This window comes from Micropterus salmoides, unplaced genomic scaffold, assembly GCF_014851395.1.
Source record: "Micropterus salmoides isolate LMB-PRFRI ecotype aquatic unplaced genomic scaffold, ASM1485139v1 Ms_hic_scaffold_13, whole genome shotgun sequence".
Lineage (NCBI taxonomy): Eukaryota > Metazoa > Chordata > Actinopteri > Centrarchiformes > Centrarchidae > Micropterus > Micropterus salmoides.
The window spans coordinates 22,709,548-22,724,430 of NW_024040374.1; the positions used below are offsets into that span (position 1 = coordinate 22,709,548).

The 14,883-nt window shown below is 40.2% G+C and overlaps 1 protein-coding gene across 1 annotated transcript in view; it reads right to left on the reverse strand.

The window, feature by feature from the left end:
• Positions 1-3,325: 3,325 nt before the first annotated feature.
• yjefn3 (YjeF N-terminal domain containing 3) overlaps positions 3,326-14,883 on the reverse strand; it is a 43,069-nt gene continuing 31,511 nt past the window's right edge. The window contains exons 3-6 of the mRNA XM_038716249.1: positions 8,969-9,079; positions 5,468-5,581; positions 4,406-4,556; positions 3,326-4,122 (exon numbers count right to left, since the gene is read on the reverse strand). Of these exons, the coding sequence (XP_038572177.1) occupies positions 3,926-4,122; positions 4,406-4,556; positions 5,468-5,581; positions 8,969-9,079 (573 nt within the window). The 3' untranslated portion in view covers positions 3,326-3,925. The remainder of the gene's footprint in view (positions 4,123-4,405; positions 4,557-5,467; positions 5,582-8,968; positions 9,080-14,883) is intronic.

A 14,883-nucleotide genomic window follows, 5' to 3' on the forward strand; every position in this document is an offset into this window, starting at 1 on the left:
TTTTTAACAGTTGCTGATTGCGGGGTGATGCACTGCCAAATAGTGGAAGTGGCGTCATATAGCATGCCATTCAGGAAAAACTCCTCAGGACGCAGACATGAGACGTGCTTATGAGGTGCAATGTACTCTGGGTCATTTGCAGCAGGTCACTTGTTGCAATTCAGCAACAACACTTGTAAAAGAAAATTAAGAACGTTCATTTAACTCTTTTACAAGGTGTACAACAAATTTTGAAAGAATTTCTTTTCAAAATAAATGCCCCTCTTGAAAAAAAATCACATATTCAAGTACATTTACATAAGTCCCACACTGAATGCCTGTCTCCATCTTGATAAAGGTTGGTGGGACAAGGATGAAAATAAGTCCAGGATTTTATCACTCAATCCCTGACAATGAGTTTACAATTCAGTGGTGGAAAGTAACTAAGAACATTTACTTAATACTTATTAATTAAGGTGTACTTGAGTATATCCATTTTATGTTGTGTTGTACTTCTACTACTACATTTCAGAGGGAAATACTGTAATTTTGACTCCACTACATTATTAGTAATTTATAGTTACTGGTTATTTTTCCAATTAACGTTGACTACTATACCTACACAGCACATCAAAACATTTCCAGCCCGAAGTGATAAAATTATCCATTATTTCAGAAGAAAAATATTTGTGAAAAGTCAAAAATATAGATATAAATTTATGTTGCAGAACTTTTCTTTCTTTTTTCCTGTCTCATCTGATTTATCTGATGACTAAACTACTAAACTAGCTCTACCTCAAGCAGCTACAGTAAATAGTAAATGCTGCTCTAACATTAATGCATCAGTATTAAAAATATAAAAATGTCATATCTAATAATATACAGAGATGGAAGTACACAACTCTAGACTTGAGTGAAAGTATAGATACTCCTTGTCAAATATTACTCATATACAAGTTGTTCAGTCACATTTTTACTTAAGTAAAAGTGCTGGGGTACGTGCTTTTAAAAATACTTAAGTATTCAGAAGTACATTTATGATGTCAACGCATTGTTGTGTTTTCTGTGTTTATTTGACAAGATATACAGACAACACATACTATTTAGTCAGTAACATTACCTCAGCATTTAGTGGGCGACATTAGCTCAGAACGCTCAGCTGCTCCCCAGGCGCTGCATGATGGCTGCCCACTGCTCCCAATTAAGATGGATTAATTGCAGAGAAAAAATTCTGCATGCATTGTACTGTGTATAAATTGTATGTGGCCAATAAAGTTGATTAATTTTTAGTATGTGTCAGCAGGGGATAATATTTCTGTACTTTCACTTAAATGCAGGATTTGTACTTGTAATGTAGAATTTTTAGACTGTTGTACTGGTACTTTTACTTAAGCGGAGGACTGTCAAAATTAATAATACTTTATTCATACATGCCTACATAACCAGGCTCCTGTGAGGTGCTTAGTGTCTGCCTAAAGAAGGTAAAACCTTCTTTGGACAGACTTTCTTTCTCTCTTAAGAGGATCAATATGCAGACTCACAGAACTCCTGATTATAAATAGAATCATTTTAAACTCATGTTGAAATAGCTTTCAGACATTGTGTGATTATCTGTTCATGATGTTTTCACTGTGTTTTATTGCATTAATGTTTGTGTTTTGTGTTTATCTATGTTTCCCCATAGTGTGTTCTTGTTTAAAGGCCCATCTAGCAACAGGTAATTTAGGAATGACTCCTAACAAACCCGGGCCCACCGGTATGCTATCAGGATTTACTTGTCCCGATAAACAATAAATCAATTATAAAAATAAAATGATAGCATTATTTTATTTTTATTCTATTCAAATTTTAAATATTTGTGTGTGTGTTCTGTGTGTGTAGCATGAAAGGGGCTACAATTTTAATTTCATTGTGCAGCCTTGTGTTGATGATGAATGAACAAATGTCAACTCTTAAGTATGGAAAGTAGATAACCTAAACATTTGGTTTACAAAACAGTTCTCGAAGATTAAACATACAATGATTGTTTATTTTTAAAACCAATATTCATCACAGTAAAAAGGTAAGTGTGAGCACTGGATTAATCTTTCTTCCTAAGTCTATCTCTCACTGGATTTTACAACAAGTACCACTGTCACTTATGATTGTTCAATTGTCCAGGCCACCGTAACTCCAAAGCTCATTACTCAACTGCTCTCATGAAAAGCACAAACGACAGAGTGGTGACAAGTCGTTGTTTCCTGACAGGGATTGGACAGGGATTAGACAGGCATGAAAGACAGGACTGCTGAGCGCTCAGACATATTTCTACATCTCTCGTCAGTGTGCCTCTGACAGATTTAATACCACCAAGTGAAAAAACGGATCGACATTCCTTTTCACTGACTTTCTACACCCACTCACACATGTGCGCCCACACCGGGCATTAGTGCATTAGGATTCAGAAGAAGCTCCTGTGCTTCATATAAATACGCATTACCTCATCCATAAACACAGCAGTCTCACTTAGTCATTCTCATTGAAGCCTGAAACCCTGAGCTCAATAATGAGAGACCTTCCTCTACAGCCGATTATAGCCCGATCACACCTGTTTATGGCTCTCATTACCAAATCAAATCCAGTTGGGAACCAATAAGCAGAAGTAACAGTGTGTGCTCATTTAAGGAGCACAACGCCAATTTCATGTGATGTGCAACACAAGGCGGCCTTGTGATTACTGACCGTCATTTAACAGACTGAGCTGTGTTCAAGGCCTGAATTAGCAAGCAGCTGCACCCTGCTGCTAAAACGGGCACCCAAGAAAAACTGCCAATACCAGCTCCAGAGGATTTTAACTCTAGCTTTGAATATAAAAAAAAATTAACAATAAAATAATATTGTTGACATGTATGGTAGCACTATATCAGCTAAAATAATGTGAGAGAAATGTCAACTTGGGGGCAGTGGAACAAGATGGAAACATAACTAACACCTAATAAAGGTGTTGGTGAACATGTAAGCAAGTAGTTGCCTAATTATACATCCAAAAGACACTGAGCAACATTAGCATTCATTTGAAGTCGTGTTTTTGTATACACACACTAGTCGATAACTCGACTGCTGCAACTGTACACATGGTTTATGAGAGCAGAGATGCAGGCCATAAAACCAAAACAATGATCCAAAACAGGCTAAAAGCCTCCATGAAAACTGCAGAGTTGGTCTGTAATTCTTGGTGGGTTTGTCACATCGAGCGACCCCCTTTCCCATCATCAAATGTAGTCAATTTATTATTCATTGTTGATATAAAATATATTGATCAGTGCCGCTTTAGTTGAAGGAAAACAAAACACCAGAGACTGAACCATCCTTTAAAAGGAACTTTTTTATTGGACGAGGACCTTCTGGGCCTTTTGTAACAGCTAATAAAGTCACTGAAATAAAAGTAATGCAGAAGTGCAGGCTGACCAAACAAACCAAAAACACATAAAAAGAAAATTCAAAATTGCCAACCTACACTAACTCATCTCAGCAGCACACTTCAGTAGAAAGTCAAACATAAGAGCATCAGGTCATGAACATCAAAAAAGATTTGAAGAAAAAAAACACATTCCTGTGGTTGGTGTCATAGAAAATTCACCTCTCTTTGCTGACTGTGGAAAAAGAAATTTCATTTTTTTGCGAAGTAATCAGAAAACAGTGTAATGCTACAGCTTTTACAAGTAGACTGACACAAAAACTCCTCATGCCATTCCCTAAACAGACACGACTCAAACCACAGTTTCTAAATATCCTTCTACTGTAGCTCAACAGCACATATGGCTATAAGGTGTAGCCTGATCTACACAACTGAGATGTTAACATTAAATCACATTAACAATCTATAAAATATAAAACAAGAGAAAAGATTAACCGTACATTGTTGAAAATGAGGTGTGGTCACACTGGCTCTTATGTTTGCCATGTGTTACAATTCTATGAGACAGTCTGTGCCAGGGTAGTCTGGGAGGTTAAGCTCGTATTTTTTCTGGATGTCATAGGGCAGGAAGCGTCCGGCCAAGAAATGCTTCCCTGAGAAACTCATGGCGCACTTCTTTGGTGCTGTAAGGGAGATGAGAACATCTGGGTTAATCCCATCCTGACTTGGTTCTTCTACGTCCCAACCTGAGGAAGACAGAACAGAGGGAGAGAAAAAGAGGTATTTATGGTACGGCAGGATTGTAATCATTTTCTGCCTGTTGTGCTCACACTGAGCAGGTATGCAGCAGGGTATGATGAGATCACATTGAGCTCACTGTAGCATAAGATTTATCCTCCATGTGTGCCTCCAGACGTGGAAAACTCCTGCCTGGGAGCCATGACCCCTAGGAAGCTGCCTGGAGGCCCATTTTTCATGTTGTGTTTCTGAGCCTCCAGCCTGATGCCTACACTTTGTATGAACATTTACCTGAGGGCACATCCACACTGGCAATGGGGGTCTTGACTTGCTTCAGGGTGACCAGAATACCAGAGTAGGGCTCCTTAATGTTGGAACAGTCTGCCTCTGGCCCCAGCATGGCATCAATCACTAGGTTATAGGCATCGTTTATGAGCTGCACCTGAACAGAACAGACCTCAGCATGAATAAATTAAGAATTAACGTCCTGTACATGATTCTCCTAAATCTGTGATTCCCAACCTGGGACGTAGGGATCCCTCCAATGGTTCATAAGACAAATTTGAATTGTTGCATGATGAATGAATGAACAGCATAGGAAAGCAAATCAAACTATCTGAAAAGCTGTGAAAAGGGCATGACATGGTACTTGAACACTGTTCGACTGAGCGTTAAGTCTGGGGTTTGACCCGTCCAACCACCCCATCCTACATCCTTATGTGGACTTTCTGCCTATTTATACAGCCACTAGAGTTCGCGGCCACAATAATGCTCTCTTGCCAAAAGTTAGATCAGGTGATTGATATCACTCTATCATCTACCCGTTCAAGCTACAGCCAGCAACCGATTAGCTCAACTTAGCTTAAAGACTGGAAACCAGTGGGAACAGCTGGCTTAACAAAAACAAAACAAAATGCTGCCACCTCTAAAGCTCACTAATTAACATGTTGTATCATGTCATTTACTCTACGTCCCGCCCGGTCAAGAAATAGTATAGCACACTCTTTATTTTTTGTACAGATTTAAAAAATGACATATAACATGCTAATTGCTGAGTTTTAGAGGTGCTGGTAGGCAGAATTTGTTGCCTTTGGTCATTCTTTATGCTGAGCTTAGCTAGACAGCTGTTGGATCCAGCTACATATTTGTAGTACAGACGGGGGAGTGGCATTTAACTCTTTTAATCAAAGCAGTTTTCACTGTTAAAAATGAATCAACAATGCATACTCTAAATTAAGTGATTTTATTATATAATATTAATATATATTTAATTAAGTGTCATTTAAACTGCACAGCTAGCAACAACACCACTGAAGCTCTTCAAATGTGTTATGCTCCAACAATGCTGCTGACCTCTGTGGGAAGGTAGGAGAGGAAAGGGATGTCCATCTTCTCACACTGAACTGTAAAGTCTTGGTGTAGACTTTGTGGGGAGCGTTTAGGGTGGTAGATAGTGGGCTCATATTCCTGCGTGAAATGAGGCAACAGAGACAAACAACAGAGAAGAGAAACACACAAAAATAAAGAAAATGTTAAGTCCTTGCAACACTATAGCCTTAAATTTCAGCCAGTACTGACATGATTCATGTATATTTGGCAAGTGATCAGAAGTTGTTTTTTGTACAGCCTGCTTTCTCAGTGAATACTGGAAGCTGAGTGGAGTAGAAATCCAGACTCTCGCAGTCTGAAAGGTCTGTGATGCTCAGCAGGAAGCGTCTGTGATCCGTGACCTTTACACAGTCCCAAAGATAAATCTTCAAACCTAAGAAACACTGTCAGCACTGAGTCTTTGTGCTTGTTTGCATGTTTGATAATGTAAAAGGTTATTTTTCTTAAAAAACATAGTCCTATAGATAAGTATCTACATAATTTCTTTCAAAGGGCCAGATCTCACTTATCCCTATTGGTATCAAGCCATGCAGTTTTGTTTTATATTCTCAGGCTATGAGATATCATCCATCTGAATACAGTGGAGGTAAAAGGAATTTCATTTGTAGTGTTACCAGCATTTAAAAGTTACAGTCAAAAAAAATCAACAGTAAGATCTATCCAGAAAAATGTGCCATTAGTCTGGAAAATCCACAGAACACATTGCAGACAGGTTTCTTAAATAGAAAGTAAGTAGCAAAAAATCTGTTGACAGTGAGGTGTGTGCAGGGTAACTGGGTCATCGTTTCTGGAAATAAACATAGCCATTCTAGCAGCATGGCAATAGGGGTGGCAATGTTGGTCTATTTTTTACTTGGTTTGATGGTTGATCCACCACTTTGGTCCAGACTGGAATATCTCACCATCAATTTGATGGATTGTCATGAAATTTGCTACACACATTCCTGTCCCACATAGGATGAAAAAGAAATAAGGTGACCCCATAGTATCTCATGTAGCATCACCATAATATCGGTAATTTTTTTTGTTTGTCCAGTGCTTTAGTTTATGACTAAATACCTCTGCTTTAGCTGCGATTTGTGTTTTGTGCTAATTAGCAAACCTTAGCATTAAAATGGTGAATATGATAAACTTTATACCTGCTAAACATCAGTCTGTTAGCATTGCCATTGTGACATTTTTGACAGATGTAGGGTGATCATTTTGGTATATTTGATTAGCCTACGTTATTGTTATTGCGCTTGGAACATGCAACATAAATGTACTTCTTGTTGTCATTCATCTCTTTCATCACTGATTTAAAATAGATTGCATATTGAGTCTTAACATCTGGCCAGTAAATCCTTCTCGAATCTTTAGCAGCTCAAGCCAAAGACCTGTTTCACAGACATGAACGAATAAATAAATAAATAGAAACGGTACTTTCAAATCTGGCTGAGCTGAGGCTGCTTCACAAAGGAAGTGATATGTCAGGTCAGACAGACTGCTGCTTCCTTGGGGATCCTAAACCAATCAAACTACCAAAGCAAACCATCACCTGACGTCATCTCCAGCCTGATCTCCGCAGAGCACAGAGCGAGCAAATGAGCCAAATACAATCCACAGTGTGTGTGTGTGCGTGTGTGTGTGCGTGTGTGTGTGTATGTGTGTGTGTGTCACTGAGCATAAACAGAAATGAGCCGTGAGACATAAACAAGCAGAGGGTACAGACAAGGTGTGTTTCCAATTAATGCTCAGATTTAACACAGTTCCTCTCCCTGAGGGTCCGATGGTGTCTTGTAGTATTTTGTTTTTGTACATATCCCATTAGGATGTTTTGAGGTCTTCAGCACACCAAAATCTTTATCTCGTGAAACAACATATTGTTGCAACTATTCAACTGTATTGTCCAGTAAGTTTGAAAGTTTTTTTTAATTATTATATATGACTATGACAAAGAATTTTTGTATTTCATTTTTGCCAGTTGTAATGTGACTGACATCAGAAATGTGAACTTTCCGTGCAGTGATTGTCTATACAGCACAAAGTGGTGAGCCAAACAAAACATCATGTCCACTTATTTTAATACGAACAATACACCGGAACTAATGGGCATAAGACTTGTTTTTTACTCTCATCCAACATTTGCTTTGATCAAAAAATAAGTGTGTCTTCCGGTATGCAGCATTGTGCTTTTGCCCATTCAGTGGAAATAATCAAAGATGCATGACAGACTCACACAAAACCTGCTTTTGTGAACACGGACGCCTTTGAGTGACGTGACAAGCAAGTTGGCCTGTTTTCCTGCAGCTGATCATTCATTTCTATGCTCTGTCTAATCACATTCACAGCTCTCCATCAGCAGCTCAGGGCTGTGTGTGTCTGTGTGTGTGTGTCTCACGTGTATGTTTGCATGTCTTCCTGCTGACAGGGATCACATCGCACCATGAAAAACATACACTCTTTCACCAGGAGGGTGATTCACAATTCAAAGTAAGTACTCAAGTTTCTCAAGTTAGAACAAACTCAGGCAAGTGTGGTCCCAATACTGATAGTGTGCACTCACTTTGACAATAATAATAACAAAACTTTATTGATATAGCACATTTCAAGAAGCAGTAAGAGTTTTCACAATATTGGACTATTACACAGAAAAAAAAACAGAAACCAAAGGTAAAAACATTACAAAGAAAGCGACAAAAAAATGGTTAAAATAGCACACAAAATATATATTTAAAAGAGGGAATTGGTGCCTAATTGTTTCTATGGAGAAGCTTTCATTTGTGGAAATACCAGGGTAAAATATATATGTCCCTCTGAGCTGACCACTGACCTTGGTCTTAAGAGGAAAAACAAGACAGAGAGTGTAAGGCAAGGGAAGAGAGAGAGACTCCGCAGAGAGCCATCAGGCTGCTTAAACACAGTCCATCCAACATGGTTTTAATAACAACAATCAATGCACTGTAAATCTAGTGTGTCAGACACATATGGTAAAGTGTATAGATGCATTCAAATCCAATATTTCTCTTCCAATAAAGTCATAGTCTGGGGGTCATGATCTGTGATGTGTGTTTGGAGAGGACAAATCCTGCCTCAAAAACAATTAGTCTTGAAATGTCCGTCAGTATGTGGCCTGAGGGGCAGACCTCATGGTCATGACATCATATCATGGCTGCTGAGTGTAAGACACAGACGGCTTTAACAAGAGTAACAATAGCATGATATCATGACTGTCTGAGTGCCCATGCAGGGAGGGTAATGGGATAACTGCTCTGAGCCGTTTACAGGAGCTGAAGTGCAGAGGGCCTGTATAAGGGATCCAATTGTGATAACATCTAAATGACTCAGTAAGCACCAGACTGTGTTTTATGATGGATCATTTTCGTGTTGCTGAATATAATAATAGGGATTTACTCTTCTGTAAAGTTATTGTACTGCACTGTGTTGTTGGCTACCCTCACATACATTGTACAGTAGTTTACTTACAAACATGCGCAGGTGTCGGGCACACACCAGGCCAATGGAGCCATTTTGATCCGGACCACAGATCACCAGCACTGTTGGCTGCTTCTTTGCTAGAGAGCTGAGAGGGTAGGCCTGGTGGAGAGACATAGGTAGGCTGTTAGAAACAGGAGCCGATGAGTGATGGGGAAAAAAGCATAAGACACATGTACAAATGAGAAAATAGAAGCATTGATAGAGAATAATAGTGAGACAAAAGCAAGAGAAAGATGGATGCTCCTCAGTATTGAGTATATATCTGTTATTCAGGGCAGGTCAACCGATCTGTGTCTGCCTTCATGTCATCATACTCCTGACTGCAGCATGCCAAGCATACCGGACGAGGGTGGAAATGGCACGAGAAGTGGTCCAGTCTCATTAAAATAACCCTGGCAGCAGTGGAAAAAAATACCAGTGTCTTCACCATGGGATGCTTCCGTGTATACGCTGCAGCCGGTCTCGGGCCGGCTGCAGCGGGCTGCTGGCATCTTCCTCATTTACTGGCCGCACATTTCCTTGTAAATCACTCTGCACCCTCTTAATCGAGACAAGTATTCGCCTGTTGAACCGTCAACCTGAGTGCCCAATCTTCCATCTCCACCACCTAAACAGAAGGGCTGTGTGTTTGTGCTTGTGTGCGATCCTTACTAAAAGCAGTGTGCCAACTATACCATAACTTTTGGGGGAGCTCACTGTTTTTTTTGCCGGGGGGGCAGACGCACTGTGATTCTCACTGCTGAATCATATGTAGGCTGGGGGCTGACTGTGAAAGTGTCAGGCATGTTTGTCTTATTATATTATTATCATATGTAGCCATTTTGCTACAATTATGCTTCACACAACAGCAGGCTATGTTTCCGACCTGACCTTTCTTTATCCCGTGAGAGGGAAGAATTTAGAAAGTTGCGTGGCACTGAGGGGCTGCAGTAGTAGGCCTAAATGGATCATAGGTAAAGTTCATCCAGCCAGAGGGAACGATCACGAACCGTTCACAGCGTGTCGGTCGAACTAGCGACACAATCCGCACCGGAAAGGGAGTGGAGCATACAGGGCCAGGGACAGGAGATCAAGGAGCGACTGGCCCGGTCGGTGATCGTTTCCTCTGCCTGGATGAACTCTGACACTCCTGATTTTAGGCATGATAGAAAAATGTAGAAATTAACGACAATAAAGCATGCTGTCAATAGACCCCCCCAAAATATCACAAATCATGCTTTTAGGGGAGCTGATATCTTATTAAGGGGCGCTAAGTTCCCCCTGGCTCCCCATAGCACCCTGACTAAAAGGTAGAAAGAAAAATTGTTTTTGCTTTTAAGGGATTTTTTGTTCATTTAAACTGAGAGCTTCTGCCTTATTACCTTAAACAAGAATGATTGTTCATCATTGTAAAGGTTACAGTAATTGTATAAACTAGAAAAATAACTTGAACTGAGGGAGGCAGTTTTATGCAGACTTCCAAATCCTATCCAATTAGTTCCCAATAAATGATATATCTGTGCGAGCACAAGTCATAAGACCAGTTAGCCCAGCGGCGGACCGGGCTAGTAGGGCTTCTTTGGGCTCTTTCTTAAAAGCCCTGTATCTTTTAGTTTTTTTAAATAACTTCAACTTTGTTTCATTTCCCCTCAGACTGAACCAGCAAATCAATGGAGCAAGTTCTATTACTGGGGAAATATCACCATCTAGCCTATTGGTCCGCCCTAACACTGTCATAGGGGCTGTTGTTTGTGTCTGTTTCATTCACTCGTGTCACCTCAGTGAGAAAGCTTGCTAGCTAGCAGTTTTTTCAGGTGGTATCCTCTAAGTTACACCATAATTTATTTGTTACCCCTTTATAACAAGACTTTTGGTCCCCCATAAATGTTTTATTGTGTCCTGTAACTATTTAAAATTATTATAAAAGGTAACCATACTTACAACCTAATTATACTATAATATGCAGGCTGCAATTTAAAATGTTCCAAAATTCAAATTAAGATACTTGTCCGCCATTTGGTTGTTTAAAAAAGATAAAATCATACATTGTTGATCCTTTGCCTCCAAATTTTGAAACTGAGCTTGAAATAGGACGAAATTTCACTGCACATAAAATCCATTGCTTCCATCTATCCCTCCATCCATCCATCGTAAACTGCTTATCCTGCGTACAGTGTCAGAAATAGGCCATTCTCCTCTTTTTATAATTGGACATAAGAAGACTCAGAGTACATTAGAGCATGAATCCAGGAGGAGACAGCAGCCGTTATCTCCATTATAACGGCTCAGCTGAGAAATTATCACCCAGGCTCAGTGAGATGTGATGTGATAAGTGTTACATGAGGAAAGAGGAGCAGGTGGATATGAAATAGTAGAGACTAAAAGTAGACGACAGTAAAATAGGACAGCTTCACACTGCTTGACCTGATGTTAATGACACATCTCACTGAGTTCATTTACAGAGGCACCGTCTGTGGACCTGAGGCGTAGGTGTGTGTGGCTTAATGTCAAGCTTTCTTTACTGACTTCCCAAGACGGAAATGCTAACCATAATTACTGCGACCAGCTTTTAAAGCAGCTATTGTCTCAGATAGTCCTGACCCCGACTGTGAACCCATATAGGTGTTACTAGACTAAAATAAAACATCTACAGATTAAAGGTGGAGGAATGGTTCTAATACAAAATACGTCAGTGATATCATTGCTGGAGCCATTTCATGCTGCTGCAGAAACCATTAAAGCCATACACTGTTGAGGATAAGCAGCTATAAAGGGAGCAGGCTGGATCAATTCAGGCAGCACTCTAATGTGTTTTGAAGCTTGATTCACTCTAACACATATCTATCCTATCCAGTCACTTGTTCTGATATTGAGCCTTCAAATGGATCACTGAATAAGTGCAAGCAATTAGCAAAAGAGTAGATGGAGAGAACTGTTAATAGGTTTGTTGTGTTGGTGTTGGAAGTGCCCTTTTGTTTGTGTGTTTGTTTTGTAATGGGGAAAAAAGAGGGATGTCAAAGGCAATGAATTCCATAGGTACTTTAATTTAATCATATTAAAATAGCTTGCAATTATAAACTAATTTATGAGCTATTTGATTAATTGTACACACAATAAAAGCCAAAACACACGAAAGTCGTATGGATTTATACCCGGTAGTGGTGATAGCTTTAATTCTATCTTAGATTTGATTAAATGTCTTCATACAAGTCTGTGATACACTTTATTCCAAAAAGATCTTGTTTTTCAATAAAACTCTCAAACAGTTTAAACTCCCTTGGCATCAAATTATATGTCATCTCATTGTTGTTTTAGAAAAAAACAAGGTTTTATGACTCCATTATGCTAATAAACCTGTTCAAATGTTTTCCAGTGTTTGAGATATTTATGATATTTTTGATTGTAGGAGTGTGGCCAGATGGTTTGTTGCATCTGTTTGGCAGGTTTGGGACCTGGTTGCTTCAGTTTTTCTGTTCTTCTGTAGAACTTGACATTTTCTTAGTTTGCTGTGGACATGACATTTAAGGCCCACAGCAAAGTTTTACATATGGACCTGTAGCGCAAGCAAAAAAAAATTACATCGAAGAAAATAGGTTGTAATTTTGCAATAACGCTTATTAATAACAGACACTTTTAGGACATGAGCTTTAGGAAGGGCCCAAATTAAGAAAGGTTAGGAGAGTTCAGGGGTTTGTTAAAAGCACTGCTAGGACCCCCTCACACTCACAAACACACACACACACACACAAATATGTCTGTCTTGATTGTAATAATGTCTCCAAGGGATTACCTCTTTGAAATAAATGTTAAAGACACACATGTTCTTTCACCTCCAATCAACCTGAACACACACTGAGCCTGAGAAAACATTATCAGGGTCCTAAAAACACAAATACACTGTGTAGAATAACAGCGCCATCAATATTTGCACTAGAAGGCCAAGCTAAAGTCCAGGGGCTCCTGTAAACTGTAGACTCTTTTATTGCTGTGTGGTAACAAAAACCTCTCCTGTCTCCACTCAGGTGTTGAAAAGCCTCAGACTGATATAGAAACACACACACACACAGTCTGGACCTGGTGGCTGCGGCTGCTGCTGTTGGAACAGTAAAGGGATTACTTACAGAAAACCTATAATCTATCTGGCAACCTGAGGCGTAGGTGTGTGTGTGTGTGTGTGTGTGTGTGTGTGTGTGTGTGTGTGTGTGTGTGTGTGTGTGTGTGTGTGTGCGTGTGTGTGTGCGTGTGTGTGTGTGTGTGCGTGTGTGTGTGTGACTGTGACTGAGCACAAGCTTGTTTGTGTGGTATACTTGGAAGCCAACAGCAGTAGGCCAGCATTGACATCAGTGAAATCAGACTGTCTGCATCGCTTTCTACTGTAATTTTCCTTAAATAGCAGTGATGTCATGTAAGCAGTAGCACGCTGCTGGCGGCTGTGGGCAGCAGTGATCCACAGCGTCCTGGCCATGTTTGTCTAGTAAGGCTATGCTGTTGGGGCTGCTGGTGGAGGGCCAGGCATGGGACCAGCGGTGGCTGATAATAATAGAGGGGAAGTGGATGTGGTCGGTTTAATCACACACTCTGAGGGGAGAACAGTGAAAGTCTCTGCTTCTGACTGATGCTGCCACTCTGCCTGTCTCAGCTTTTACTTTTCTCTTTCTCATGTTCCATTTTCCATTTCACTTTTTTAAAACTGTTGCTGTTGTGTCTGTCTGTGTTTGTAGTGTTTTGTTCCATCTGATGAATGTAAATATTGACTTTCCTTTTAGCTCTCTTTTTGGTCTCTACCAACTCCTGAGATAAATATCTGGCTCTTGAGCTGCTAAACACTTCACAATGTTCACTAGCTAGTTACTAACTGTGTCTGTTTGTGCTTTCCAGTTGACTGGGAACTCCAAAATTCCAATTTCCCAGTCGGAAATTTCAACTGGAATGCCCCCTTAAGTCGGATTTCTGACTCAGAAAGCCAAGAGAATCACTCGACCCTCGACTTTGTGATCCAAGATGGCTAGTCCGTGTATCAAAAGTATCAAAGCTGTAGTTTATACTGTTTATTAGCATTAGCAAAGTACTGTCTGTGGACATGTTGCTGCTGTGGTATGCATACATACCATCTAATGCATTTTTATCAACTGGTGTTGGTAACAATGGCTAACCTCCCTAGTTGTAAACAATGGCTGGCCAAGCACACACTCGGGCGTGATGGCATTTCCAGCAGCGATTTCCGACTTCCGAGGTAAATGGAACGCAGCCATGTCTGCCATTTCAGTGTGCAGTCTGCTTTTAGAGCATTTTCCACAGAAAGCTTCCTGGCTGGAAATTAGTTTGGTGAGAGCGGTGAGACTGAACCAAATCAATGAGCGGATAAACATTAACCTCTCCTCAGCTAAATGGGACATTAGAGCAAGTTTCAGCTCATTGTTTAGCCATTCAGCTCAAGACTTAACTGTTTTGGTTCACTGTCACTGCTCACAGCGTCATTTTTGGCCCGGAAGCTGTTTTCACTAACAAAAGTCCTAAACACCCACTGTACGCTACCAAACAGTGGACAGGCAAAGTTAGCAACTAGCTGGTGAACCCAGTGGAGCATTCAGCAGCTAAATCATTTGGCAGATATTCCCTCAGAAGTTTATAGAGACCAAAAAGAGAGTTAAACAAGAGTTATTCACATACGCCAGGTGGCCAGAAACACAGCTCTAAATGATGATGTTGCTCTGTAACTGCAGGAAGTGTAATTAGGCAACTGTCAAATTTATCACATCAACTTAAAAGGTGATGAAATGTCAATAGCTGCGTTCGAGATGACTGCGGCTGACTTTCACCAACTTGATAGTCAAACGTGAGCTGCAGGCGACTGCAGGGGCGGGCAATAAAAACACTACCGTCAAGTCGGACACATTCTACCTCCCGTAGAGTGCGTGAGCTTA